The sequence below is a fragment of the Aphidius gifuensis genome, linkage group LG1, assembly GCF_014905175.1.
Source record: "Aphidius gifuensis isolate YNYX2018 linkage group LG1, ASM1490517v1, whole genome shotgun sequence".
Taxonomy (NCBI): domain Eukaryota; kingdom Metazoa; phylum Arthropoda; class Insecta; order Hymenoptera; family Braconidae; genus Aphidius; species Aphidius gifuensis.
Window position 1 is genome coordinate 4,311,621 of NC_057788.1, and position 26,750 is coordinate 4,338,370.

The 26,750-nt window shown below is 28.8% G+C and overlaps 2 protein-coding genes across 3 annotated transcripts in view; one reads left to right on the forward strand and one right to left on the reverse strand.

Moving 5' to 3' along the window:
* Positions 1 to 26,750, forward strand: part of LOC122861052 (nuclear pore complex protein Nup88) — a 33,953-nt gene that overhangs the window by 5,510 nt on the left and 1,693 nt on the right. Inside the window, exons 2-4 of the mRNA XM_044165213.1 lie at positions 19,147 to 19,316; positions 24,955 to 25,077; positions 26,445 to 26,708. Of these exons, the coding sequence (XP_044021148.1) occupies positions 19,147 to 19,316; positions 24,955 to 25,077; positions 26,445 to 26,708 (557 nt within the window). The remainder of the gene's footprint in view (positions 1 to 19,146; positions 19,317 to 24,954; positions 25,078 to 26,444; positions 26,709 to 26,750) is intronic.
* On the reverse strand, positions 15,691 to 18,351 carry LOC122861053 (uncharacterized protein F21D5.5). Of its 2 annotated transcripts, none has more exons than XM_044165216.1 (7): positions 18,181 to 18,351; positions 17,264 to 18,033; positions 17,124 to 17,195; positions 16,764 to 17,042; positions 16,404 to 16,685; positions 16,262 to 16,323; positions 15,691 to 15,938 (listed from the first exon to the last, which is right to left on the reverse strand). In XM_044165216.1, exons 1-7 carry the CDS (start codon positions 18,317 to 18,319, stop codon positions 15,815 to 15,817), a joined length of 1,728 nt encoding a protein of 575 aa, XP_044021151.1. In that variant the 5' UTR covers positions 18,320 to 18,351; the 3' UTR covers positions 15,691 to 15,814. The 2 variants fall into 2 exon arrangements, with proteins under 2 accessions (XP_044021151.1, XP_044021149.1); XM_044165214.1 differs by having other exon boundaries at positions 15,761 to 16,052.

A 26,750-nucleotide genomic window follows, 5' to 3' on the forward strand; every position in this document is an offset into this window, starting at 1 on the left:
ATAATTTGTACACTGTCAAAGCCTACACATTTCATATTATGAATTTTCTTGTACTCATATATTTATGTATCTTTTACCTTGAGTTATTTTACTGAAGGGGGGTAGACGAAAGTAAAAAAGCTATGTCTCGATTCATCATAAATAAATTGTCGGTGAAGATGCACTCCCCTTTGAAAATAATCTTTATATACAACAAAGAAAATCTGTATCTCAGATCAACAGACCGTAAGAATTGCCATGGCATCAACCAAACTCAACCAGAGTTAAACTCTCTGCCTCCATTATATTTACGTCTCAAGACTATTTTTTTTTTTTCTGCGGAATAAATAATAATAACAAATAAAAGTAAAAAAAAAAAAAACTTTTAAAAAATGCACGATAAAGTGTTTTTCAAGTACTTTATTTTGCTTGTTGCGATGAACGAAAGGACAGGTCGAGTCGAAAATCGTAGTCTAAATTTTATTTTTTATTTTTAAATGAAAACAACCAGAGAAAGAGTGAATTTAAAAATGAATAAAATAAATAAATGGTAAATAAAGTAAGTAAAAGAAGCATTTGCTAGTTGAAAAAGCACAATTTACAGTATAAAAAAAATGAATGCCAGAATGAGTTGGTTGTCACCCTACTTAACCTCAAACAAACACTTGGCTACTAAGACATCTACCAAGGCAATTTTGAAGAAGTGAAGCTGTTGATTTCCTCGTTGACTACCACAAAATAGTCGCATCACTCGTCATAGTCACACTTGGCTTGTCAGTGACAGTATTTATCTCTCATTTTGTTTCATTTTTTCTTTATATTTTTCTTGTTTTATTTCTTTATCTGGTGTATATAAAATATATCACGCATACATACAACTTTTATACATATCTTTTATGAAAATTATATACACCTTCAAATGAAAAGCTTGGAACGTGCGCGCCCCTAACATCATTGGACGCCCGCAGAATATGTCCATGATGGAAAAGCTGAGATATACTAGCTCTCTTTTGAGGGTAACCGAGATTTAAATTCAAATTAGTTTATCCAACCATATGGCCTCTGTCTGTCTTCTTCATCTACTTTATGTTTTAGTGCATATATTAATAAATACATATCAGCGTAAAAAAAAAAAAAATTATATTATATATAATAACATAATAACCATCTTTCTTTCCTTTATGATTATCAAAGAAAAATAATAACTATTCAGAGAGACACCTTATATATTATAAAAGAAAAAAAAAAACAAAAATTATACATAAAGACAGCGATCAAAGCAAGCCTTTCTTTTTATATAAATATATATAAATATGTCTTTGATAAAATCTACAAAAGACATTCATGAGGATTTTAATTAGCTGGGTCGTTTTGTTAGCTTTTGTTTCCACACGAAAAACCTGCAATCAATAAATCAACAGTGTGCATCTGTTCCAGACACAAACTTTAACAGAACATCAACCGTGTCACCCCAGGGTTTAGATTAAGGGACATTGTCCTTTTTTTTTTTTTTTTTTTTCTCATATTTATTTTTATTTTTTATATTTTATATTTATTTTATATTTTTCCTGTTTCTTTATTTTATGTACCTTATCCTTGCGTATACTCTTTCTCTCAACACACAGTGTGGCACTTCAAGTTCCGGCATCAGCAATCACCCCCGGGCAATTTTTGAGAGTAAAGCATAACGCGTCTGGTGTGTCCAGCATATACATACCAAAAAGTATATGCTTGAAAAGACTTTGAATGAAAAAGACCAAACGAACAACTACCACCAAAACCACCACGTACCTAAATATATATTATTGTAGATGATGATGATGATTATTATTATGATGGCTATATATAAAAAAGAGAGTGGGTATTATTAAAGGAAAATGAGTGCGTTCATTCCAACGAAGCGTGGCCCTGCGTGTACTGGTCATCCCGGTAGCTGGCGACACAATTAAAATAGCTATGCTTATAACAGTTAAGAGTATGAGGTTGTTGGAAGTGGATGAGTGCTGCTATTGCTTGTAAAAGAAGAAGAAGAAGGTATATACTATACACAATACACATGTATGTGACCGACGTTGAAACCCGCGGGCAGAGAGAACCGGGAAGAGGTAGAAAAAGCGGCTTCAAGGGAGGAAAAGAGGGTGCTTGTAAGTTCTTTCCGCTTGGCTGCAGGCAGAAAGGGAATTATTTTAATTGCGAACAGCCTCGCTTGGCTAACCCCCGCACTCTATGTCTCCATCGTGTGTGTACCCCTTCTCTCTTTTTCTATTTCTCTTCATCTAATATGTATACCCATCAAGCAGCAGCAGCAGAAGCAGCATCATCCTATATCCACTAACTCTTTTTCTCTTTCTTTTTTTACTTTATTCATTTATTTATTTCTTTCTTTCTTTCTCTGATTATGCTATATAGAATTGCAATAGCACCTACTACTGCTACTACTACCCCTTTTTCTCATCTCTTGTCGACAACCAACCCTTCGTTGGTCTCATGGTCTTGTCCAACTGAAAACCCCTCACATGCATGAACCAACCGTGGTTGTTGGCACTCGTTGCGGTTGCCAGCCCTCTTTCCTCGCATCGCTGCTTAACGGTCCGCTTCTGATTTTCCATTGTAAAATGTTTAAAATCATGGACATGAAGGATGCCATCAACCATCTCACTCTCTCATTTTCTCTTCAATAAAATATATTTTTTATTATTATTTTATTTTATTTTTTTCCTTATTTTCATGATGCTGAGTGATGTGAATATACACTCATACATTATGCCCTTGAGCAATCTTAAATTTGATAAACTTGAATTTTCGCTCGTTTGTCCCACTTGGGACTGACCAAGCAATTACACGAATAAGTGTTAGACAATAAGAAACAAGAAAAAAAAAACAAGTCTAACGAGCTGGACAAAATTATTGCACCCGATACAGTCGCAAAGAACCTTTCATGATGTCTCACCCTTCAGGCTTCAAGTATGTCTCATGAACAAATTTTTATTTTGTCAGTGTTTATTCAACCATTGAAAAAAAAAAAAAAACAATAAAACAAAAAGACACACGCCTGGCAATAGATAAGATTTAAGCAGGGATAAGTCTCAATGGTGCATTAAAACTTAATATCTTAGTTGCATCGTTTACATGAATTGTTTTTATTTTTATAACATAAAATATCTTCAAGACATTAACATTTTATTTACAACAATTAATACGAAAAAAAATATTCAAATTTCCATGAATAATTATTTTTATTTTTTGACAATAATAAGAACAATTAAAAAGAAAAAAAAAAAAAAATTAGAAATTCGTCTGGAAATAAAATTGGAAAAGGTAAAAACAGGTTGCACTTTTCAAGTACTCACTTCCTAGTATTCATGTGTTGAAAAGGCCAAGCAAGAAAGGTTTGAAATACATATACATTTGCATTGTTAAAATACAGAGCTGTGGGTAGACGATGACGTTAAAATTACCCGGACGGGAAAATAATTAATAACAATTAATCTCTTGTGTGTGGTTGCATGCAATGAACAAGTATTGTATTATGTGTATATATATGAGGCCCCAAAGGTACCAGTTTTGATGGCATTCTAACTAGGCTGTCTAGTAATTATACCATAGGATTATAAAGGTCGAGAAGACTACTAGTACCACGACAAGAAATAAAAAAAGAGGGCCTTGTGTTATACTCTCGTCAAGAACTCTTTAGTAAAACTGTTCACTTGAAATTTTAAACTGGACCTGATGATGAGTGTGATGGTGATGATGGTACTGGTAGTAACTGGTTATAAACAACATGAATCGCTTTATCCAACTTGCCTTCTATATGCTACTACCATACTTGTTCAACTTGTCAACAATTTCTTTTTACTTTTCGAAACTCCAACTATATTTTTGAGCCCCTATAATCCATCGTCACACTTGTGTGTACTTGCTTTATTTCACTAACAGAAAACAATGCTCAGAGTAGTCTCGATCGGAAATGCAATTTTACACTTCAGTGAATGAATTTTTTTTTTATTTTTTAAAACTGAGTGTTTCATAATTATCGAAATATCTTGATGATTTTTTATTTTTGGTCATGACAAATTTTGAAAAAAAATCAGTATATAATTTAACAATTTATTTTTCATTGAAATTGAATGATAAATTTTTAGCGAAATGAAAAAAAAAATTAAAGACCATTTAAATATCTATCAAGTTGTGAAATGGAAAAATAAAAAATTATAGATTTTGGCATGTTGAGATTTTCCATTATGGAAGATTGGTTTTAGGTATGGTCGTGGTATTAGTTGTTGTTGTTGAGGATTGAAGATAGTGACTGTGAAGGATTGTAACCGATCAACTTTACCCCATCAATAATACACCCTTAGGCGTAAAGCCAGTAGACTTATTTATCCAGATAAATAATAGCAAATAAAAACCCACAGCATAAAAGAGTGAGAAAAAAATAAAATAAAAAAAAAAGCAAGCAGAGAATAAGTGAGCCCAGTAGTAGCTTGAAGCTTGGCTGGTTGGCTGGGGTGATGAGGCCAAGGTAACAAATGTCCGCCACTCGATCTAAATTGAGTTAGAGTTGCCTCTGACCCTCACAGTGGTCCTTTTTTTTTTTTTTTTTGTACAGCAGTATACAACGAAACTTCCACCCCCAAAGGCACTATTGCAAAAGAAGGATACTCTGTTGAGATCCCAAGACAACAGCCATATTGCCAAGCTTTGCTCTTCTTATATATTTTATTTTATTTCATTTTTTTTTTTTTTTTTTATTTTTTTATTTCCATTTATTTATTTTCTTTTACTTTTTCTTTTCGTCTACTCCATCGGAGACTGGATAGATTTTTCTTCGCGGACTTAATCTAAGCTCCAGAATAAAGTGACAACTGAGAAGTCCCGAGTTTTATTTTTTTCTTATCTTCTTTTATTATTTTTTTATTATCTTTATATTTGTTTGTATCTCAAAAAGAATTTTTTTTTTATTTTTGAAGAGTAAGCATACAACTGTACAAGAATTTTTCAAAAACTTTTATAAACAAACTTTTCAACTAAATGTTTTATTCTGCTGTGACGAAGAAGAAAAAAAAAAAGCATATATATTATAATGAAAAAATAATAGCTATTCAAACTTAAACAATCAATTAATTTTTTAATTATTAACTTTACCAACTGTTTTGCTTATTTTTTATTATTAATGGAAAGTGTTGACAGACTTTGTCCCGATGAATTTCCCGATAATACTTTTGTTGATTCATTGAATTAATTGAACCACACCTCTCTATCATCATGAGTGGTTTCAGAATGTCAAAACTGTGTCCACGTGTATTTCAACACAAATAAATAAATACATATATATATGCAACACTAACAAAGCACCTAAGTTGCGTGTTGGATCACATCACATATTTTCTTTTTATTTTTGTATATATGTATTTTGTCGACGAGCCTATTACGTGGTCGTCTTATTTTTTGTTTGGTAGTGGACCCGTTTCGTGACTGAGTCCGGTCCAACATTGATAAATGATACAGTCGATTTTTTCTTATTGTATTCACCCACTTGCAATTTCAGCAAACCTTTAGCTCTATTGGGAATTTTCTATTCTATTAGTTCGATTCCCCATAGATGATTCAATTTAATTAATCAAAATGATGATAAGTATTTCAATGTGAAACATTTTTTATTACCATTAATCATCTTCAAATACATTTAATTAAATACCATAAATATCTGTATAGACTTTTATGAATTTATTGTTTTAATAAATATAAAAATAAAAAATTATTTAAATTCAAGTCACGTAAGGATAATGATAAGTCACCAAATGTTAGCTGAGAGTCCAGCCAATTGAAAAATAAAATAAAATAAATAAAAGGTAGTAGCTAGAAAACACTTGCCAAGACTAATATTAGACTCTTACTTGATACAATTGCATTGGAATTCAGCACGTTAGTTTGTCTGCTAATGATCTACCTCTTCTTTTGCGAAAAATAAAATACATTAAATGAGAAGCATGACATATCAACATAGATACTTTCTAGAAGAAATGACATTGCCGTCGGCAAGTGAATAAAAAGGACAATGTTTTATTCCCAGTCTCACCTTTTGCAACTTGTCTTTCTTCTTCTTCTTCTTTCATGCTTAACCTTTCGTATCAAGCTTTTATTTTATTTTATTTTTTGCCTAACCAACTAACTACTTCTATGTGAAACATTCATTATATCATCATTCCATGTCGCGATCCTGAAATGAATACAACGAGAGTAGAATGGCTTCATCACTCTGGTACTCACTTTATCCAACCTCTTTAGCCAATACTCCCCACAATTAGCTTATCCTATTAAGCTTCTGCCTAGAACCTCTTTCCTTTCTAAATTCATTAGCAAATTCAGCTCAAATTTATCCAATTTTTTTCATTTTCTTTCCAACCATTTTTTACCTTTTCTACTGAATTTTTTTATCATGTAATTTATATATTTTTTTTTGTCCTCATTTATCAGTTATTTGTCTAGTCCAACTTGATCCAAAATAATTTTTCTCTTATTATATCGATGGAAAATCTGACAGTCGATATTTCACAGCATAAAAAAAACACATCAAGGGAATGCCTCGATTTTTATTTTCCCTATACTATATTTTCTTTTTTATCTGTTTTTTTTTTTTATTCTTCTTTTTTTTTTTGCTTTTTGTATAGTTACTCTCATCCTCTGGTGATTTAAACACCCTGGTGGATACTCGTTAATCCATACACACGTAGTGATCGAGTGGTACGTTGGAATAATAATTTCCATGGAAGCTTTTGTTGAATTTTTGTGGAATGAGAACACATCGATAATCAACAGGTGGAATTGGCTTTTAACGATGTGTATACATTTATATATAAAAGACATTCTCAACCCTCTCGATAAGCTCCATCGAATAGCCGATTGAAAAAACAAAAAAGAAATAAACAAATAAAATCAAAAAAAAAAAAAAAAATGAATAAATAAATCCCGTGGTAATAAAAGAGCTTAAAATACATAAATAAATATTTATTATACTGTATACATAAATAAATATTGAAAATATAAATTAATAGAATTTACGAGGGATGAAAATATAAAACAAAAAAATAAATAATAATTAGATGTTTGAATAGGGTATTATTGGTGATTGTTTGATGTCCCCAAATATATATATAAAAAAAAAAGACAATATTTTTATACCTGGTAATTTAGTTTGTGGATGATATATATCATCATAACATAAGGCAACCAGCGGTCAGTTATGTCGCCCTTATCTGATAAAGCATTCCAGTCTCATAGTATGTTAGACTCCCAAAGGAATTCACTATTTTAGCTATACATTTCTCTTGGCTTATGATCCTTTTACCTACATGTATATACATACAAAAGTTTTTCCCTTTTTCTGCACGCCCAGCTCATGATCCACCCCAAAATCAACCACCCAGTGTTTTTTTTTTTTTTTCTTTTTCTCTCAAGATTATCCAACAACACAAACAACACGTACTGAATTCGATAAACACAATCTGACACGTCTATTTATTATTTCGATATTTCAAAAATGTCATATGGGATTTGAACAATCAATAAATATATTTATCATCATGTATATTGATATTTATTTATTATTATTTTTACATTCATATATCAAATTTAGATAGTCTTATTATATTATGCGAGAATAAAGATTATCTTTTATATAAATAATGATAAAAGATATGACGCATATTAAAATGTCAAGATGAGCATTGATCAATATATCAAAAATTTATTTAATAATTAAAATTATATGTAATTTTAATTTTGATAATACAGGTGAGGTTAATTATACAAGTACAAAGTGTCATACTAATTTTAACAGACCAAAGTTGTAATGGTTAAAATTGGAATGAAAGTGTAAACGAGGCAACCAATAATAGTGGTGTATGTGTGGCAATTTATACCTTGCTCGATTCAAACCTATTGACTGACCCTTTTTGGTGGTTGTGCTGCTGTGAATTTTGGTGTATTGGTTGTAGGCGGTAAAGAGGAAGCAAATGCTTGGGTCAAGTAACCCCGATGAAACACCAAATTCCTGCAATGGCCTTCGAACTAACCCCCTTATTTTCTATATATATATTTTATTCACCAACCCCATCGTAATGCAGCAACAGGTGATGATCCTTTCTCGATATCGGACCGTCCGGCCCATTACCATGTCCTCCAATGCTCACTTGCAATATTCGCGACCCCTCAACTCTTGTCGTTTTCACTTTTTTTTATTTATTTTTTTTTTTTTTCATACATATACATTCACCCTTTGTAAATTTTTTTTATTTCTTTTTCTGATTCTCTCTATGAGTTTCCACTTTTCGCAAAGCCATCGTTGATAAAATAAAAAAAAAAACCAATCGAATTACTGGAAGCTTACATTTAATTGTTTTTTAAAACCAGATGAATTTTGTTAAATAATTTCAATTGTCATATGAATATTTAATTTTATTTAAAAAATAGTTTATTTAATTTTTAAATTAAATTATATAAAAATTCATCGATCTTTGTCAAAAACAAAGACTATGAAATGATTTTTTTTTTCTTTCATCTCAATATATATTATATGAAAAAAAAAAAATCAAACAATCTGAATTAAGAATGACTGAGTGAGTGGGTTTATTTGAAACCACCAAGTAAAGAGAAAATGAAATGGCTTCTTTTTTTTCGGTGGGGGATTTATATATTGCACGAGTGAATACATTTTTGAAGCTTTTTTTTTTGTGATTTATCATGAAGAAGAAGATACAGGGTGGATTTTACATTGGGGGTGTGTGTTCGTGTCAATGACGTTTTTCGATGCGTGAGATGAAATTCAATTCAACCATTATCACTGATATATATTTCAATTCATTTTATTATAAATAAAAAAAATATAAATCCTTTTTATTTATTTCTTTATTAAACAATAAAAAAAGGTAAAGAAGAAAATCTATTTGAAAATAAAAAAGTAATCATGCCTTTAGTCATTTTTGTCCAGTTGTACAACAGTATAATAGAGAGAAAAAAAAGAGCGAAATAAAAGGTGGGTGGGTGGTGGACTGGTGGACAAAAATATAGTCAACATTGGCATCAATATACGAGGCACGAAAAATACCGTTGGCAACGAGGATGAGTATGGATATATGGATGTGAGTACGAGGGGGGTCGCGAAGAAAAAAAAAATATATATAAGAACCAAGTGGATTGTGTCGCTTTACTGGAGGGTATCAGACGAGTACCTACCATATATCATGCGTAATGCCGGATCCGATTCTCGTATTATGTTTTCATATATACTCCCTGCTGTGGCTACAAGGTCTGCGTCTCAAAAGATGTCGAAGAAGTATTAAAACTTGATATTTTCAATACACATTTTTTTATTTTTATATTATTATTATTGTTGGAAAATAATATTAATATTATATACTATGTATAGGCAATTGAATTTTTTATCAAGTGTTTTTTTTTTTCATATCAATAGATTAATCCAAACCACAAAGCAATTTGGAAATTTTAATTTCTGCATAATTTATTTTCACTGTCAATTTCGTCCTTGAATATATAAAAAAATATAATGATAATAAATAAGGGCTGAATTTTGAGATAAATTGATGCATCAATTTAAATTATTATCTTGAATAATTTCTGACAATAATATCCAATTTTTATGGACTCAAACGCAATGATATTTTTTTTTTTTTTAACTGACTATGAAATAAAAAATAAAAGTTTAAAAAAAAAAAAGTAAGGGACAAGTTTCTTTTTTTTCTTTTTTATCATTCCATTCGTGAAGAAATACTGTCGCTTATTCCGGTTGATCGCACCTAGGGAGGGAAAAAATATTCCACCCCCTATTCGTCAGCCTGTCGCAATGGTGGAAAGAAGAAGTTTCCGTCGGGAACAAATGGTCCGGGCAATCGTAGGTACGCTGTTGAAATACCGAATCGGATTGTGGCTGTATTATCATATTCACAATTTACTCGGTCATGGCATTTCGAGCGATCTATAGCCTAAACACACGTGGAAAAAGATAACAAATGAAAAAAAATATAAAAATGACTCTAGACACGTTAAGATGGGGCTAAAAATACTACAAATATATATTTTTATTTTTTATTTTCTTTAACTTGCCATGAGCAATATTTCACTGGGTTGTTGAATAACATGCGACTGTGGTGTCAGATATCGTAGTCACAAGCACTGAAGAACGACAAGTGGAAATGAATCAAAACTACTTTGTATATACATTCATATAAATATATATTATACGTGTGTATTTTTATTTATTTTATTTTTTTTTTGTCTTCATTTTTTATTTATTTATCTATATTTTTTCTTTTTACCAAAAAAAAAAAAATGAAAATGTACTCGTAATGTCATGGTGAATGGTTCAGTAGAGTTAGAAAGTTGCTTGATCGTTTTTATAATAAATTGAAGTCATTCGATCTTCTTCCCTGTACTATCACGCTGTTTCAAAACCAACCAGTCCAATAATTTTTGTCATATCCAATGTTCTGATCGTTTATCAACGAATATAGTCACAATATTTCCCATTCCAATTTTCTATATACACAATATATATTGATATGTATATAGAAAACTTTCCATCAAGTTACTTTGTCTTATATTTCAACAATCATTCATATCCCCAAACTATATCATTTGTTTCAACCCCTATACTAACAAAGAAAAAAAAACATTCTTCCACCACAACAATAAGACAATTCAATAAAATATATATATTTCTGCAGCAGGAAAAAAAAATAGTAGACATGTTGGCATGTGCCAGTAGTTTGTGTATCTGTATGTCTTTATTTTTTTAAATTTTTTTACCACAAAATTAAATATATTTAATAGCGACACAGAGTGTATGGTGTAACCACGACCCGTTTAACAAACTTTTGAGATATTTTACAATTAAACCAAAATCCATTAAGGCACACACGGTTGCGTGAGTGTTAACCACAAACACCCAGCCATGTAGAGAAACCTGTGCACCAGGCAAAACAAGAAAAGTCAGAAAATGAAATTCAAACATTTATATAAGTTTTTGGCTTTTCTCTTAAAGTTTATGATACTTGGCATACCAACACATATTTTATTTAAAATATACAAATTAATTATTATTTTATTAATATACAAATATTACATTTTATATAAATTGAATAGCAAAAATATATTTTATTATTTAATCAGGTGTTGAAATATATTTCTTGTGTTGTTTTGTGTGGATGAGATTTACTTTGATAATAAGATTTTCTAGCAGTAGTATAGTAGAAGTAGATGAGAAGAAAAAGCAGTATATAGTTGTGCAATAATATACAATAATATACAATATGATTCAAGTGTAAACGACAGAGAAAATTCAAGTAAAGGGGGTTGAAAAAGAAGAACAAGTGAAACAAGGTGAAAATTGGTGGGTAAAAGTACGCCAAGATATTTTGTACTGCAGTTTTAACTCTTGGTTATATACAATGTACATAGCAGTAGCAGTATACTTGTAGTTATGAAAGAGTAAACCGGATTTTCCAAAATATACTGTGGACTTTTGATATACAATATTTTATATAAATATATATATAGAAATGGGCTGAATGTTGAGATAGAAAGAGTAAAAGGGGATACATCTGAATGTATCCCTAACCATATCTGAGCCACCAAAAGCAACTTTCTACGAAAATATACGATATGCGTATAAAGCTTTCTCTGTGTGTGGTTTACCAAAAACTTACGAGTATATAGCACCAAAATTCAGAACAAGACATCCTCCCCCATTTTTTTTTTATTTTTTCTTAAATTTTATATCTCTCTCTTGCGTATTCGCATTGAATGATTCTCATTCTCACTTATATAAATACAACAGCAACAGCAGCAGCAATAACGTAACCATATAGCAAACATGTACTTGAAAATAGTTGGCTTGTCTTTCTTTATGTCGGTAGAGTGGTTATATAATAAAATGACCAGGGCGTGGATGTGCGGTGGTGGTTATACATGTATACAGAGTAGTGGCTAGCTGGCTGGCTTGAATTGTTGGTGGATGATGGTGGCCAGAAAATTTAAACCAAGTTTAAGAGCAATCCTCCGCGAATAAAAAGCCAAATGCATGGAAGGAAAGGTCTAATTTGTTCTTCATATGTAGCCTTGTGTGATATAGATGAAAAGGGGAAGAAAAAAAAAAAAAAGTGTTAGGGGGTGTAATTAATATTCATAAGCGTCGAGAAAGGTCCCCAGGGGCGGGGTCAACTTACATGTATCTTTTACCGCTGACCTGTACAATAAAATTTCCCTTCACAATCCTTTTTACAATTTATATAAAACGAAAAACCACTTGAATGATCTCTATATACTGTATATATATGCGCATGCATATTATTGTGATGTAGGTGGATATCTTGCCGCATGATAACAATCCTTAAATTAAAATACTAACCACATTTAGTTATATAATAAATTTCATCAAGATATTTTAAATTATATATATATCAAAAAAAAATTAAATTACAATAAAATTTTTATTTAGATAGGGGTGCAAATTTTCCTTTTTTTTTTTTTTTTTTATGAAAAACAAAATAATCGGTATGAAGGTGTGCAAAATGAGGCATCCGCAAAAATTTTAACGTGCACAGACGCGCGACTTAACTTTGGTGCCCCTGAGGCAATAATAAAATGATATAGTGAGGCAAAATATGCATTTAAATTATCGCCCCGCGATAATAATTTGCATGCCGGCACACTGGCACCTACGCCCGAACGCGCGCCTTTTCCCACAACTATATAATACCAAAAACCTTATATCCACCACCACCACAATCATCTCTCTTTCTCTCTCTCTGTGTGTCTCTACACTTCGATGCTACGTTCGCTTAGTTTAGCCCCGTTTAATTTAAATAATACTTCAACTCAGTTGGGCTATATCGTCGCAAGATATACATAAAATCGCCATAACATTGTAAATTATAACTGATACGCGAGGGCTTATATCGCTTGGCGATTATGCCAACTCTTATAAGGCAAAGTGATGCGTTGGGGGTTGAGAGAGACTATTCATATATACATAATCATTTTTTTTTTTTTCTCGATTATTCTTTAGCAGCATCGTTTACACCATTTTTATTATTTATATATAAAAATGAATTCTAAATTAGCAATATTATATTACAAAGAAAAAAAAAATAAAAAAACTATATTTATGAATGGTACATTGAACATTGTTGTAATAAAAGTCATTGGAATATTAAAATGAATTATCCAGTTGACTTATTATTATATTTAAAAGACAATTTCAAGTCACAATGTCGACAGATGATAAAATAATATATAGAAATTGCTGTTGTAAAACGTATTGCCTATATTATTCATATTCATTCATAAATATCTTGCATTGCTAGAATTTTAGTTCAAATATTCAGTTAATATCCATATATGGACAACATATAAATAATCGTTATTATTTTATTAAGCTATAAGAGTCACCAAGTCATAACACGTATAGGGCACATCAGAATATAGTCAAATATTTTAAATTAAATGACAATACGTTGGCCAAGTTCTCATTCAAAGCTAGACATTATTTCACACTTATAAATATAAATATACACGCACACAATTTAACAAACTATGCAGATCTAAGAATTCAAATGGTCGTCATTCTATATAGAGATCATAAAATAGTGGACAATCGTCCTCGTAAAATACTATATTAAAATTCTATATCTTTATATATACGAGTGAATATATAGTCAGTTTTAAAAATAACCCCTAACCAACATCACCATTGCATATCCTATCCAATCCTGTGTCTGTCTATTATACAAAATTCTCACCCTCTTTTTCCATTCTGCACCTTTCAAGCCATGATTTTCCAACATTGGTGGAGCCATTCACAAATATTTTCATGGTTCAGACACATGCATGTATACGTCATAATGACTTATTTTCATTTAAAATAAATATCATCATCAAGACCATATTTACCATCTGTATATTTAATAAACGACAACTCACTTTGTTTAGTAAAATAAAAAAAAATTAATTTTCACTAAAAATATATATAGGTATATGATTATTATCTTTGTTTTAAAATAATTAATAAATTAAAAAAATATATTTATAAATTGACTTGAATTGAGGACATTCATCATGTTGACATGGATTTTCTCTTTATCCTTGAAATTGTTATTTAATTAATTAATTTTATTAGTCACGAATTCAGTGAGTGCTTTGATGATGACACGCCCAAGTCGTAATAATTTTAATTTTAATTTTTTTGATAATATGTATATTAAATTTATCATCAGATATATTTTAAATTTAATAAATAAATAATGTTGATGTTATATAATAAGGAATAACAATATAATATACATGAGAGACATACTGATGATGATTATGATCCTCGAATATCATAAATGTTGTGACTAAAGTATATCAGAATGTAACAAAAGGTCGACAAGATATACACTTTCCAACATCCTTTCATGACCCTTGAAGAAGAACCTCTAGTCGTGGTAGCACTAAGGTGACTCTACATACATGTATATAAGAGACAACTAGGCTGTAATGTGTTATTAATGAACACCAAGAATTTCATTAAAGATTGTTTGTATATCAAAATGTCCACTAAATTATACTCTATAACCCTTTGGGTATATGGCTTTTACATTGTGTCGTGAAACTATTGGCTTTTGATATTCTAAAATGTCATTTAAACAATACAATATACAACAAAACAATAAATTGTCATTCTATAAATACCCCAGAGACATTTGAAAAAAAAAAAATTAATCTATTTTTTCATTATTTTCTTTGAAAAACAATATAATGATATTTTAGTAATTTTTATTATCATTGTTTTCGATTGCGTTATAAATAGTATGGATATCCCCCGGAAATTGCTAGTAAAGTCAGTTATTTTGTGACCTTTAACAGGGACATATATTATTTGTAGGGATAACTTGAGAGAAGAGGGCTCGTGAGAGTAAAATTTTCAGTGAGAAAGAGCTAGGCAATATGTATAGAGAAATTAAACACCAGCAACAGTATATAGTTGCCGCGTGTTCAACGTGGTCGAAAGAGGTAAAGTAGTTTATATCTAGCAAGGGTGTGAGTACGTAGGATACAGTTAATCGTTGGAAAGCTATTAACTTTGTACTGGAATGCCCCATAGCGCCTCATTTTGTTCAATGCAAATTTACGTTCATTTTCATTCCACTAATACCACTTTGTCGACATTTTGGACTGCATCCCAGTTTAAAATTCTGCATACCTGGTGATCGTACCTTTTATTTACGACTCACTGAATTTATTTATTTATTTAATTAAATATATATTTAAATTGTTTAACTATTTTCTTTTTTTTTTTTTTCAACAAAAATATATATACAAAGGATTGTTGTCATTTTAAATGCGGGCCTAGGTTTACAAATAACATAAGAGTATCTTGTTCTAGGGAATCCTTTCGTTAGCCAATTGCACCATGTGATTGTTGTCACTTTTGTTGATAAAACAACTCAACAATGATAACGTATAAAAGCATAGAAATATTAATATAAACAAATGCATGAATGTATCATCAACATTTGCTTTGCATTATTTGTCCAGCATACACTGAAATTTACCATCATAACGTCATACATTATGCTCATCCAACTGTGCAATTACTTGCTCAAGAAATTCATTTAATTTAATCAAAAGGATTCAACAATTAACAAACAAATAGTTTTATTTAAATAAAGTATTTTATTTTTATGAAAATAATTACATTTGGTGATTTATATATTTTTTTTGTGTATATTTTTTTTACCAAGGGAATGATTATTTTTTATAAATATTTTTTCATCTGTTACTTTTCCAAAAGGTACATTTGATAAAGTTGACGATCTTTGTCTGTATCAAAATTTGGAAAAAAATTAATCTTGATAATTTCTTCAAAGCCCTCGTCAATTGTTGGTGGAACAAAATTTTTTCTGTAAGGTTCAACATAGTTGTAGTCAGTTACTACATTTAACAGTCGGAGGCACAGTAGTAGAAGAATCTTGATGAATCTTGTACAACGCCAGACCAACGTGGAATGGGTGTCACTGACAAAATAATTATATTTCTTTTTTTTTTTATTCTTTCATTTTTTAAACTTGTTTTTAAATATATTTTTCATGCATTTTATTTAATTTAGCTACTATTTTTGTTAGAATTTATTAAGCTACTTAAACTGCCACCATTGTGCCACCGACTTAATCCATGTTAAGTAAATTAATTTATTTTTTTTTCTTGATAAAAATGATGTACTTACACGTAAGAATGAATTATCACGTCTTTAACAACTGTGTGCGTTGAATCCGTAAGTTCACGAAACTAGAATAATGAAAAATTTAATTTTTTTACATGTTAAAATTTGTATTGAGTTAATTTGTTTTATTTTTTAATTAATTTACTCTGTTATTGTGTTTTGCATGCTCAGCAGATGTTGTCATTAAAAAACATCTGACTGGAATTTTTTTTTCCTTGGCTACTTCAATGTATCTTTGTCTTGATAAAACATCAGGATTTGTATTGTCAACTACAACACTTTTACCAAGTGACAATGCTTTTTCCATTGCAGCAACACATTTTTGCCAACTTCCAAGTTTATCTCTGTTAATATGTTGATAATCATTCAAGTATCTTGTTGCTACATGAGATTTACCAGTTCCTGGACCTCCAACCATTATAATAACCTTGAAAAAAAATTATTTTAATTGTTATTTTAAATAACTTTTAAATAATTTTAAAATATAGAAAATTTAATTTTATACTTCTTGTTTTTGTGATACTAATTTAGCATTTGGTGGATCACTGATATTAGAATTATCATTTAATGTTTTTGGATCAAATGCTGGCATTTCAAATTTATTTTGTTTTTGACCAAGAAAATGTTCTTCTGGTGTTAAAAATTTTATACCAATATTCATAGCTAAAAGACGATCAGCCAATGAATGATCTTTTTTTTTTTTTGGTGCCCAATCTTTTGGTCTTCCAGCAGCATCACCAACAAAAAATGATTTATCTTTATCAATTAATACTCCATCATTATTCTGAAAATTTATTTAAATATATTTAATATTAATCAACAATTAAAAGAAATAAATAATAAAATATATTTAAATTTTAATTACATGGCTGACAAGTCTGTCCCACATTCCAGTCAATGGTTTACGATAATAATCTCTCGTAGTTGCAATATATACCTTTTAAAATAAATAATATATAAATTAAATTAACATATTATATGAATTATTAATTATGATTAATTTACCTGAATAGGAACACTCAATTTTTTAACAACTCTTTCAATTTTTTCTTTAAATTCTTTTGGTGTAGATTTACCCATTCCAAGTCCTCCTTGATTGGTAAATATAACTATTTTATATTCAAGAGCATGAAGCTTTTTTAATTTTCCTGGTACTTCTGCCATTAATAGTTTCCAATCATTATGATCTGTTGGAAAGACTTTACCAGATTGAGTTGTAATCAAGGTATTGTCCATGTCATAAGCAGCAATTTTAGACCTTGATTGTACTCCAGCTGAAGTGTAAATCATCAAAGCCTGATTATCAATATCTTCCCAGCCTTCTTCATGAATTTTTTCAAAGCTCAAATCCATCATTTCATCGTCAGTTGATTTTTCTTGAGCTTGGCATTGATTTATCTCATCATCATCAGCTGCCTTGGAGGTAGTGGGTTTTGAATCATCAAAATATTCTATTCTTGGTTTCTTTGCGCTGGGAGATTCTTTTAAATAATTATTATCAGCAACATCACCGTCATCATAATCATCACTGTCACTGTCAATGCACGTTCTTTTTTTACTAACAGGTTTTTCTAAACATTTATCAGTTTGTGGTGATGGAGGTGGTTTAAATTCAACATTGTATTTTAATTTACCATACAGTACATCAATAACATCACCATGTTTTGCCATATATTTTTGTCCTTTGACAATCTTGGCACCATTAAAACCACATGCATTTGAGCCAGTTTGTTGTACTGTCACATAGCAGTCATCATAACAGGCACACAAATCAACTGTCAAAAAAATTAATATTATAATTTTTACATAAACAAGTACACAAGTATTATTCATATTTTTAACTGAAAAATTTGTAAACAAATGGGCAGAATATATTTGAGGTTAGATAAGTATTGTCCATGATTAAATTTAACATGACTGACCTTGTTTTCTCGAACATTTTATGTCTGTTATTTTAGTATAAACTGTTCTGCCAACTGATACAACTTCTCCATCAGGTAAATAAATTGATGGATAATCCTTGTCATCACTAAATATATAACAACTTGTAATACTCGTCATTTTTAATCATGTTTATTTTTCTAAATATTTATAAACACACACACAAATAATTTCGACAGATTTCTACATTTCCCACTCGAAAAATTTCTGACTGGAAAAAAGAGGAATAGCAATAGCAGTTGGAGATCTTCTTGAAAAAAAGAAAAAAAAAATTGTAATAATAAATAACTTGACAAGGCTCAAGATGTCTATCTGTCTGGTATTTATTTATTAACTTTTTTTTTTTTTTTTATAATTTTTTTTAGAGTAAAAACAGAGTGAAAATGGTAATGCTAACTCCTCGGGGATGTCTCGGGTTGATGATGGGAGAGACAAACCTGAAATAGATGTATTCACATTATACTTCCTCTGTTCTTTTAATTTCTTCAAAGCTTTACCACCCACCCTCTTGTTCATCCCTTGCCCAACACCACCCGGATTAATAAGGCGTCGACAATGTGATGTCTTTTTTTTTTCTCCTCTGTCAACGTTAAACAGACGTACTACATGAAGAGAGAAACAAAAAAATATATATAAAAGTATAAATAAAAAATGATGATAAAGAAAAAAAATCCACACCAAAGTGAAAGAAGCTGATAAAAAAATGAGACTGAGGGATTAATAAATGTTATGCAACAACATTCAGTCTTTTGGCCCTTTTTAATCCTCATTGGGGTGATGGTGGTGGCAAAAGAGAAAAAAAAAAATATTAAATACACAAAAACACTGACAATATTGATTTAAATATTTAATTATTATTTTTAAAAACAATGTATACAGATGTTACATCATCATTAGATTAATTTTAATGTCAAATTATTTATTTGTTTTTTTTTTTTTGTTTGCAGATACTTCAACCAACTGATCCACCAATTTTTGATATAACAAATTTGTTGATCAATGAAACAGAGGATCAAGCTGTACTCTGGGGAAATTTGGGTATTGTCCTGGTTGATTTACCACGTCGTTGGGGTAAAGACAATGCTTTTCAAGGTGGCAAGGAAATAATTTCTTGCATGTGAGTATTATTATGATATTTTTTTATCTTGTATAATTATTATCGATAATATCTGGCAATTAACAGAATCACCAGAATGACGATGAAACCCTTAATTTTCTTGCTCTTATAGAATTAAAATGAGAAGAGAAAGAGAAATATAAAAATGACAATGAGTAGGATAAAGGATACAGAGACTTTGCATGGTTTAAATTTTCTTATATATATAAAGTTTAAAGTTTGAAACGTAGAGTTGAATACTAACCGCCTCATCAACAACACATGCCACAGTGTGATAGCTTAAGTACCAATTCAATTGAGAAGACTAGTTTTGCTAAAGGCAACTTTGTAAAATTCTTAACTTTAATTCGACCATATCACAATATCACTGTCATAAAATTCTAATAGGTGATTATGGCCTTCAAATAATTACACATTCACTTTGTCACTGATAAAAAGTATTATGATATATATATTTTTTTTACATCCTCTATGAATTTTTGATAGTTGTTAATTTACCTTGTAAATTAACTCGTTGTCTTTTTGGCCAATTTAAATAACAAAGTGTTATATAAAATTTAAGACAATTAAGAAGAAAATCTTGTGAAAAGATTTACGAAAATAAAGTTTGCAAATGTTGATGCCTTTTTGCGTTGAAACTTTTATGTTTATTATTAACTGTTGTTCTTGTAAAAATTTTTGAAAAAAAAAAAAATTTGTCTTGTTGAGTTTGTTGAGTTTATCAAAATACTTGGGTAGACATATAAATAAAAATTTAAATAAAAACAAGTAATTGCTAAGAGTAAAATAAAACAAAGATGTAAAGAAAAAAAAAAAAAAAAGTAAATAAATAAATAAACTGTCAACGTACAGTGAAAAGTATTATATTATTTGAACAAGAAGAAAATTTTGTGAAAATGTGTGCGACCAGTTTGTAAGCAAGTTGTGGTCATTAAAACGAATCTCGAGGATTTAATGTATCATCTCTGAGTACAATAATTTTAAACTCACACTTTTACTTTATTTTTTATTTTGCATCTTTACTAGTTTGTCGTCGTCGTCGTTGTTGTTGTTGTTGTTGTTGTCGTCATCAGAGAGGCCACAATAAGGGTTCATATTTCGAAGCACTTGTTATATATACACACACAAAAGTGAAGACAGTTGGAAGAGAATTGCTACGAAATTTTATGACACACTGGGTTGGGTTATCATGACACTACCAAAGTGTTGACTTCTAAAGTTACATTTTACAACATAATCCTTAATATTCATCAGTGTCATTTGATGAAAGTAGTAACTAAACAAATCCAACTTGACACAGTAAAATGATTGAATGAATTTATTATCTTCTTCTTGATAATAAATAAAATAAAGATAAAACAAATTAAAAATCAGCGAAAAAAAAATAATAAAATAATATATACATATAGATGTTGGTACCTCCACACCAAGATTTCATGGATTAACCAAATGGTAGCAATAATGGCGATTATTCGGATTATGATATCAGACCGCGAAGTGGCTTTCCCTCTCATTCTCTTGGTACACCAACCAACCAACCAACCTACCACTTAACCAAGAGCCACTAACTGCATCCAGAGCGTCGTCCAAATCCTTATTTCAAGACACCGGATTAAAACTATTATCACAAAGTGTGTATGAGGGAGAAAGATGATAGTCAAAATGCTTCGTCTATATCATCATCTCATTATTTCTCCAATCTTTTACCATTTTCTTCCTCGTCTTCTTCTTCTTCTTTTTCTAATGCTGCTTTTTGAAAAAAAAAGCACTAAACTTATTATAATTCTTTGTGTGTTATAACTAGAGAAAATTCAACTTTTTAATGAGTTAAATAAAGACAAATTTGTAATCCAAACGTGCTTGATAATGATGCACTAGTAGTAGATGAGTTAAATGACTATCAACTCGTCAGCAATGCTTCATACAAAAGCTGATTAGTTTTTGGTTGGGGCTGGTCCAGCTCTCAACAGTTATCACACACATATTTATACAATTGTGTTAAACTGACTCATTCACTGGTCCAATGATAACAAAGCTGACGATTAACTTTTATATTAATGAATAGTCACAAAAGCAATTTTCCTTAAATTTAAGTCGTTGAAAATAATTCATATAAATATGTATCTTTATTATATATGTATATTTAGTGGGTTAAATTTTACTCGGTTATATTTTGAGGTGAAAAATAAAATTTAAAAATATAAAATATAAATAAGGATAGACATAGAAACTCACTGTAAAAGGCAACTCCAAGCTAATTATTGTTTTAAGGATTACCGTTATGTGTTTATTATGCGAGTAACGTCTCTATCTTTATCATCCCTTTTCGTTCACAACATTTTATACTGAAACTCAAATTCCAGTATAACAATATTCCAGTATTCTAGAGTGAGATAAACATACATCAACTTGCCTTATTTCTTCTTCTCTTTTTCATCTAAATCCCACCTCGAATTTTGCCTACATTTATGAATAATTTTCAGTCTCTTTTATCCAACTCTCTCCATCCACTCACATTTCACTCTATTTTGCATTTATTTATATATATATAGGTATATCCAAGAAGACAGTCGAAAATTTTCCTGGATTTTTTATAAAAATTAAAAAAATTATTTCAAAAAAACTTTATTATCCACGAAAATCACAAATAACTGTCAGAGAATGAAAAAAAAAAAATAAATAATGAAAATTATTTAATTAAAAAAATCTCATTCATTAAATTAGTCGTATTAATATTGTTTTATTTAATTAAAGTAATATCCAACACGTGGATATTTTTTTTTATTTTTTTTATTTTTCATACTGTCAAAGTTGGTGATAAAAAATTTAAAAAACACGCAAGAGTGATTTGACACATTGATAAAAATTAAAAATAAAATAAAATAAATAATAATGTCGACAAATTTCGATAGTGTCTACAGGGGCAGAGTGTGTTTATGAGAGTTATTTATTACTGTTTTATATCGTCACGTGCGTTTTTAAAATAAAAATAAATAATAATAAAAATAATGACAGAAAAATTAAATAAATCCGATAGAAAATTGTATTCGAATTTTGATATTTTTTAAATAAATATTTGCATTATTTTTTTTTTTATTTTAAATATGGTTGGACCCTCTGATGTGTTTCAACAACGAAAAATTTGTGTTTATTTGAAAATAAAAAAAAATGATTTAACCTAATGGTTGTACATGTGTAATCCCAATATTAAACCAGCTAATCTCTGGTCACCACACAATGCTCGTATGATATTGCACAATGGCAATACGAACTTTTAAACACCCTTCATTTTTTTATTTTTTTTTTATTTATTTTACAACTACCCTTTTCACTTTTGTAATTTTATTATTAATTTCTTCTTTTTTATTTTCATTTTTTTTCTCATCTCTTTTATTATGTCCGAAAAAATATTTACTCATCTTATCAAAAATAATACAACTTATCAGTTATTTATTTGTTTATTTATTTATTTATTTATTTAAATATTTTTTACAGAATTTTAAAAGTTAAACAAATTTTTTTTTATCAGACAAATTTTTAAAATGTCATTTAAAATGAAGAAAAAAAAAAATTTATATTTATAGGGGGTTAAAGAATTTAAATACGCGACACGTGTTCACCCTTTCTAACAAAATAAAACCAGAGTTACAAAAAAATAAAAAAATACATCTGTTGGCTCTTTTAATTGGTGCGCTGTACGTGTCATCATCTTTGTCTCTTGTTTTATAATATCTATAAAATAAAATAATTATACAGGTATATATAAAATTAAAAAAAAAAAAAAAATTAAATACCTGTTAAATATTAATCAAACAATTACTTAATTAAATCAAGCAACGTGTGATGTATGGTGTAGTCATTAAATTGCAACAAGAGTGTCTAAGAATTAACGGTCTTAGTTGAGGTAGACCTGGTGCATGAATTACGACACGAAGACCATCCGGGATATCAACCGGGGTACCTCCTTGCTTTTCGTATATATATTTTGTGCAACATCCCGATTTTATGGGCAAAATCCAACAACCCCAACCCCCCTCTTTCATCATGTCTCTATCTTTATTTTCTTTTAAGGAAAAAAACTTTTTCTTCTTTTGTTATACTTTATAAAATAATTTTTTATCTTTTTCTTTACATTAATGGCAAAAAAAAAAATAATAATGCAGACACAATAAAGTATAGAATTATTTTGAATAATTTCTTGGCTCATTACTGGTATTTTTGATTTTTTTTAAATAGAATATTTTCGCAAGTTTCTTTAGGACATTATCATAATGTCTTTTCTTTGTTATATAATTTAAAATAAAATATATAATAAATAATATTTTTGCAAACTATATTTCAAGTAAAAGTTTGTTGCAAGGACAAAGACATTATAATGTGTTGTTGTTGTTTCGCATAAATATATATTTTAGTCGTGAATTATCACACAAGACTAGCTCATCATGCTCAACTTGATGCTTTAAAAAGTCACATAAAGCACAGATGACGTACGTAACAACACAATTAATCCTATTTACGTGACTGAGAAATTTTAAAATTAAAAATTTATAATTTTTTCATAATTATTATTATATTCTTGATAAAATTTATTTCATTCTTTTATTTCTTTTGTTATTCACCTGGTCCAGCAGGGAGTCAACCAACAAATAACAAAACTTTCAAGAGACAAACGAAAAAAATTAAAAAATATAATTATTAAAAATATTACTTGCCGGGGTTAAATGTTCCATGCGAGCTTGGAATAATTGTCTCAACTTCCGTACTTGCAATTTCTTGCATTTTCTTTTTAAATAATTATTTATAAAAAAAAAAAAAACTTTTTTTTCATATATATTTATACAAATCTTTTTTGTTATTATTATTTTTAGTTTGGAATTTTTTTTTTTCTATACATGAAACTAGTTTAAAAAGCGTAAAAATCCAGTTGACATTAATTCTGATAAATTTTTTTTTAAAAATTGTGAACGAAGAAAAATTTACTCGTTGGTTTTTTTTTTTTTTTTTTTGATGTCATATAGGTACGACGTTGTAACAGCATGTATACGAGATGTATGCGGTTGGAAAAGTGGACAAATAAATCGCCAGAACGCACCCTTTTGTCTGACACTTTTTTGACCGTTTCTCTCGTGGAAAAAAAAAAGAAGCAACGTTGAACAAAAATAATAAAATAAAAAACAAAAGGGGTAGTAGAAAATAAAAATAAATTTAAAAAAAAAAAGAATTTTTTTCGTGTGCGTGCATACATTTTTATCAATTATTAAGAACCCCTTGGCTTGACAACACACTAGCTAACGAATTATGTATTGTCTATGCTACGTAACTTGCATCATATGCATCACATTCATCATCTGACATATCTGAGGACATTAATAACAACTTCAACAGAGTTACAGAATTTAATATACCTCTTGACAACTCTCTATTGTCAAGCGTTCCTATTTATTTATTATTAAATAATAATATGAGGAAAAAATTAATATCAAATTTTCTTTTATTATGTTTTTAATTATAATTAATTTTCTTCATTTAAATATGATTCATCAAGATCAATTTTATTTATTAAATATTGTTGTATATTTTTTAAACATGTCATTTCAATTATTAAAATATTTATTTATTTATTATTTATTATTTTTAGGAATTACAATTTGAATGGATACAATTCAAAAATTGCTACAGCTGAAATTAGAAGAGTCCGTTGGCATCCAGGCTCAGCAAATAATTCACATTTACTTGTATTGACATCTGAAAATACATTTCAGTAAGTAATTATTATTATTTATTTATCAATTAAATTTAATTAATTTATAATTACATATTTAGCCAAATTATTCATATTGTTTTTGCATTGTTTCGCTCAATTCCTCAGGATTATCTAAATCATTCAAGACCAAATAAACAAGTGATGAATCATCAAGTCCCCATATTTTTTTATAATTTACATTTTGATAAATTGGTATTCTTCCATTGATAATATATATCTCACTAATATTAGAATTTAAAAATGCATTTTCTTGTATATTTATAAATTGATTATCCGAAAGATACAGACGATTAATAGTAGCCCCTTCAAAAGCTCCACTTTCAATAATCTTTAGATAATTATTATTTAAATTTAATTCAAAAATATTAAAATTTGCAAATGCTCCAGTTTCAATTTTATTAATTTCATCATTGTATATTTTAATTGTTTGTGTTTTATTTGTAAGACCGCTGAATATATTTTTATCAATTGTATTTAGTTCTGTATTAATTAATGTCAAATTTTCTAGCTGATTTAAATTATTAAATGACATGGGTTCAATGTATTTTAACTTTCTTGCATTTATGATTAACGAACTTATATTATGACGTGAAGAAAATGCATTTTTTTTAATTGATTTAATTTTAGTATAAAATAAACTTAGATGTGAAATATTAAATCCATGCTGAAATGTTTTTTCATCAATTATCGTTGAATCATTATCCTCGATAAATAAATTTTTTAAATTTACAACTCCTGATATTACAGATTCAATAGAAAAATCACGTTTATCACTTATCAATGACAAGGATTCTAAATTTTCAAGCTCTTGAAATAAATTTTTTTTAACTGGAATAAAACCTGATAAAAATTTAATTGTTTTAACTTTTGTTAGTCCACTAAATGACGCTGGAACTATATCTAATATTTCATTTGATAATAATAATTTTAATGTTTTAATTGTCAAATTTTTAAATGCATATGATGCTATTGATGTTATTGATTTATCATCAATTAAAAGTGAATTTTTAATATCCAATTTTGGATCAATAACTTCAACAGATATTAAAATATTTTCTGTTTTACAAATTTTATAATTTTTTATACTCAAATCACAACTATATATTTTAGAATTTACAAAATCAAATGAAATTATTATTGTCTGATAATAGAGCACTAAATATATAATATTTAAATATTTAAACATTTTTAAATTGTATCATTTAACACGTTTAACTTTGACTTTTAATCGACTGATTTTTAAATTTTATTTGTTGTGTTTCAGTCAATTGGTTTTCTTTATTTTTAGTTTACTCAATCTCAATTGTTATCTTATCTTTAAAAAATTAATTATTCAAAACAAATAATAAAAAAAAAATTTACAGATTGTACGAGTGTGAAGTAGGCACAAATCCAAGGCTAATAAAAACACACAAAATTGGACAAATACCATCACGCTCACCTTCAAAAACATTACCAAATATTGAGGCACTTGGTGAAACAGCAGTGGATTTTGATTTTTCAACACCATCATTAAAAAATTGTAGCAATGAAAATAACTATGAATGGAATAAAATTGAATGGCCAATTTTGGTTCTTCGTGGTAATGGAGAAGTCATTGTCATTTATGAAAATATATTTTTCGACAGGTAAATAAATTTATTTTTCATTTAAAAATATATATCAAAAAA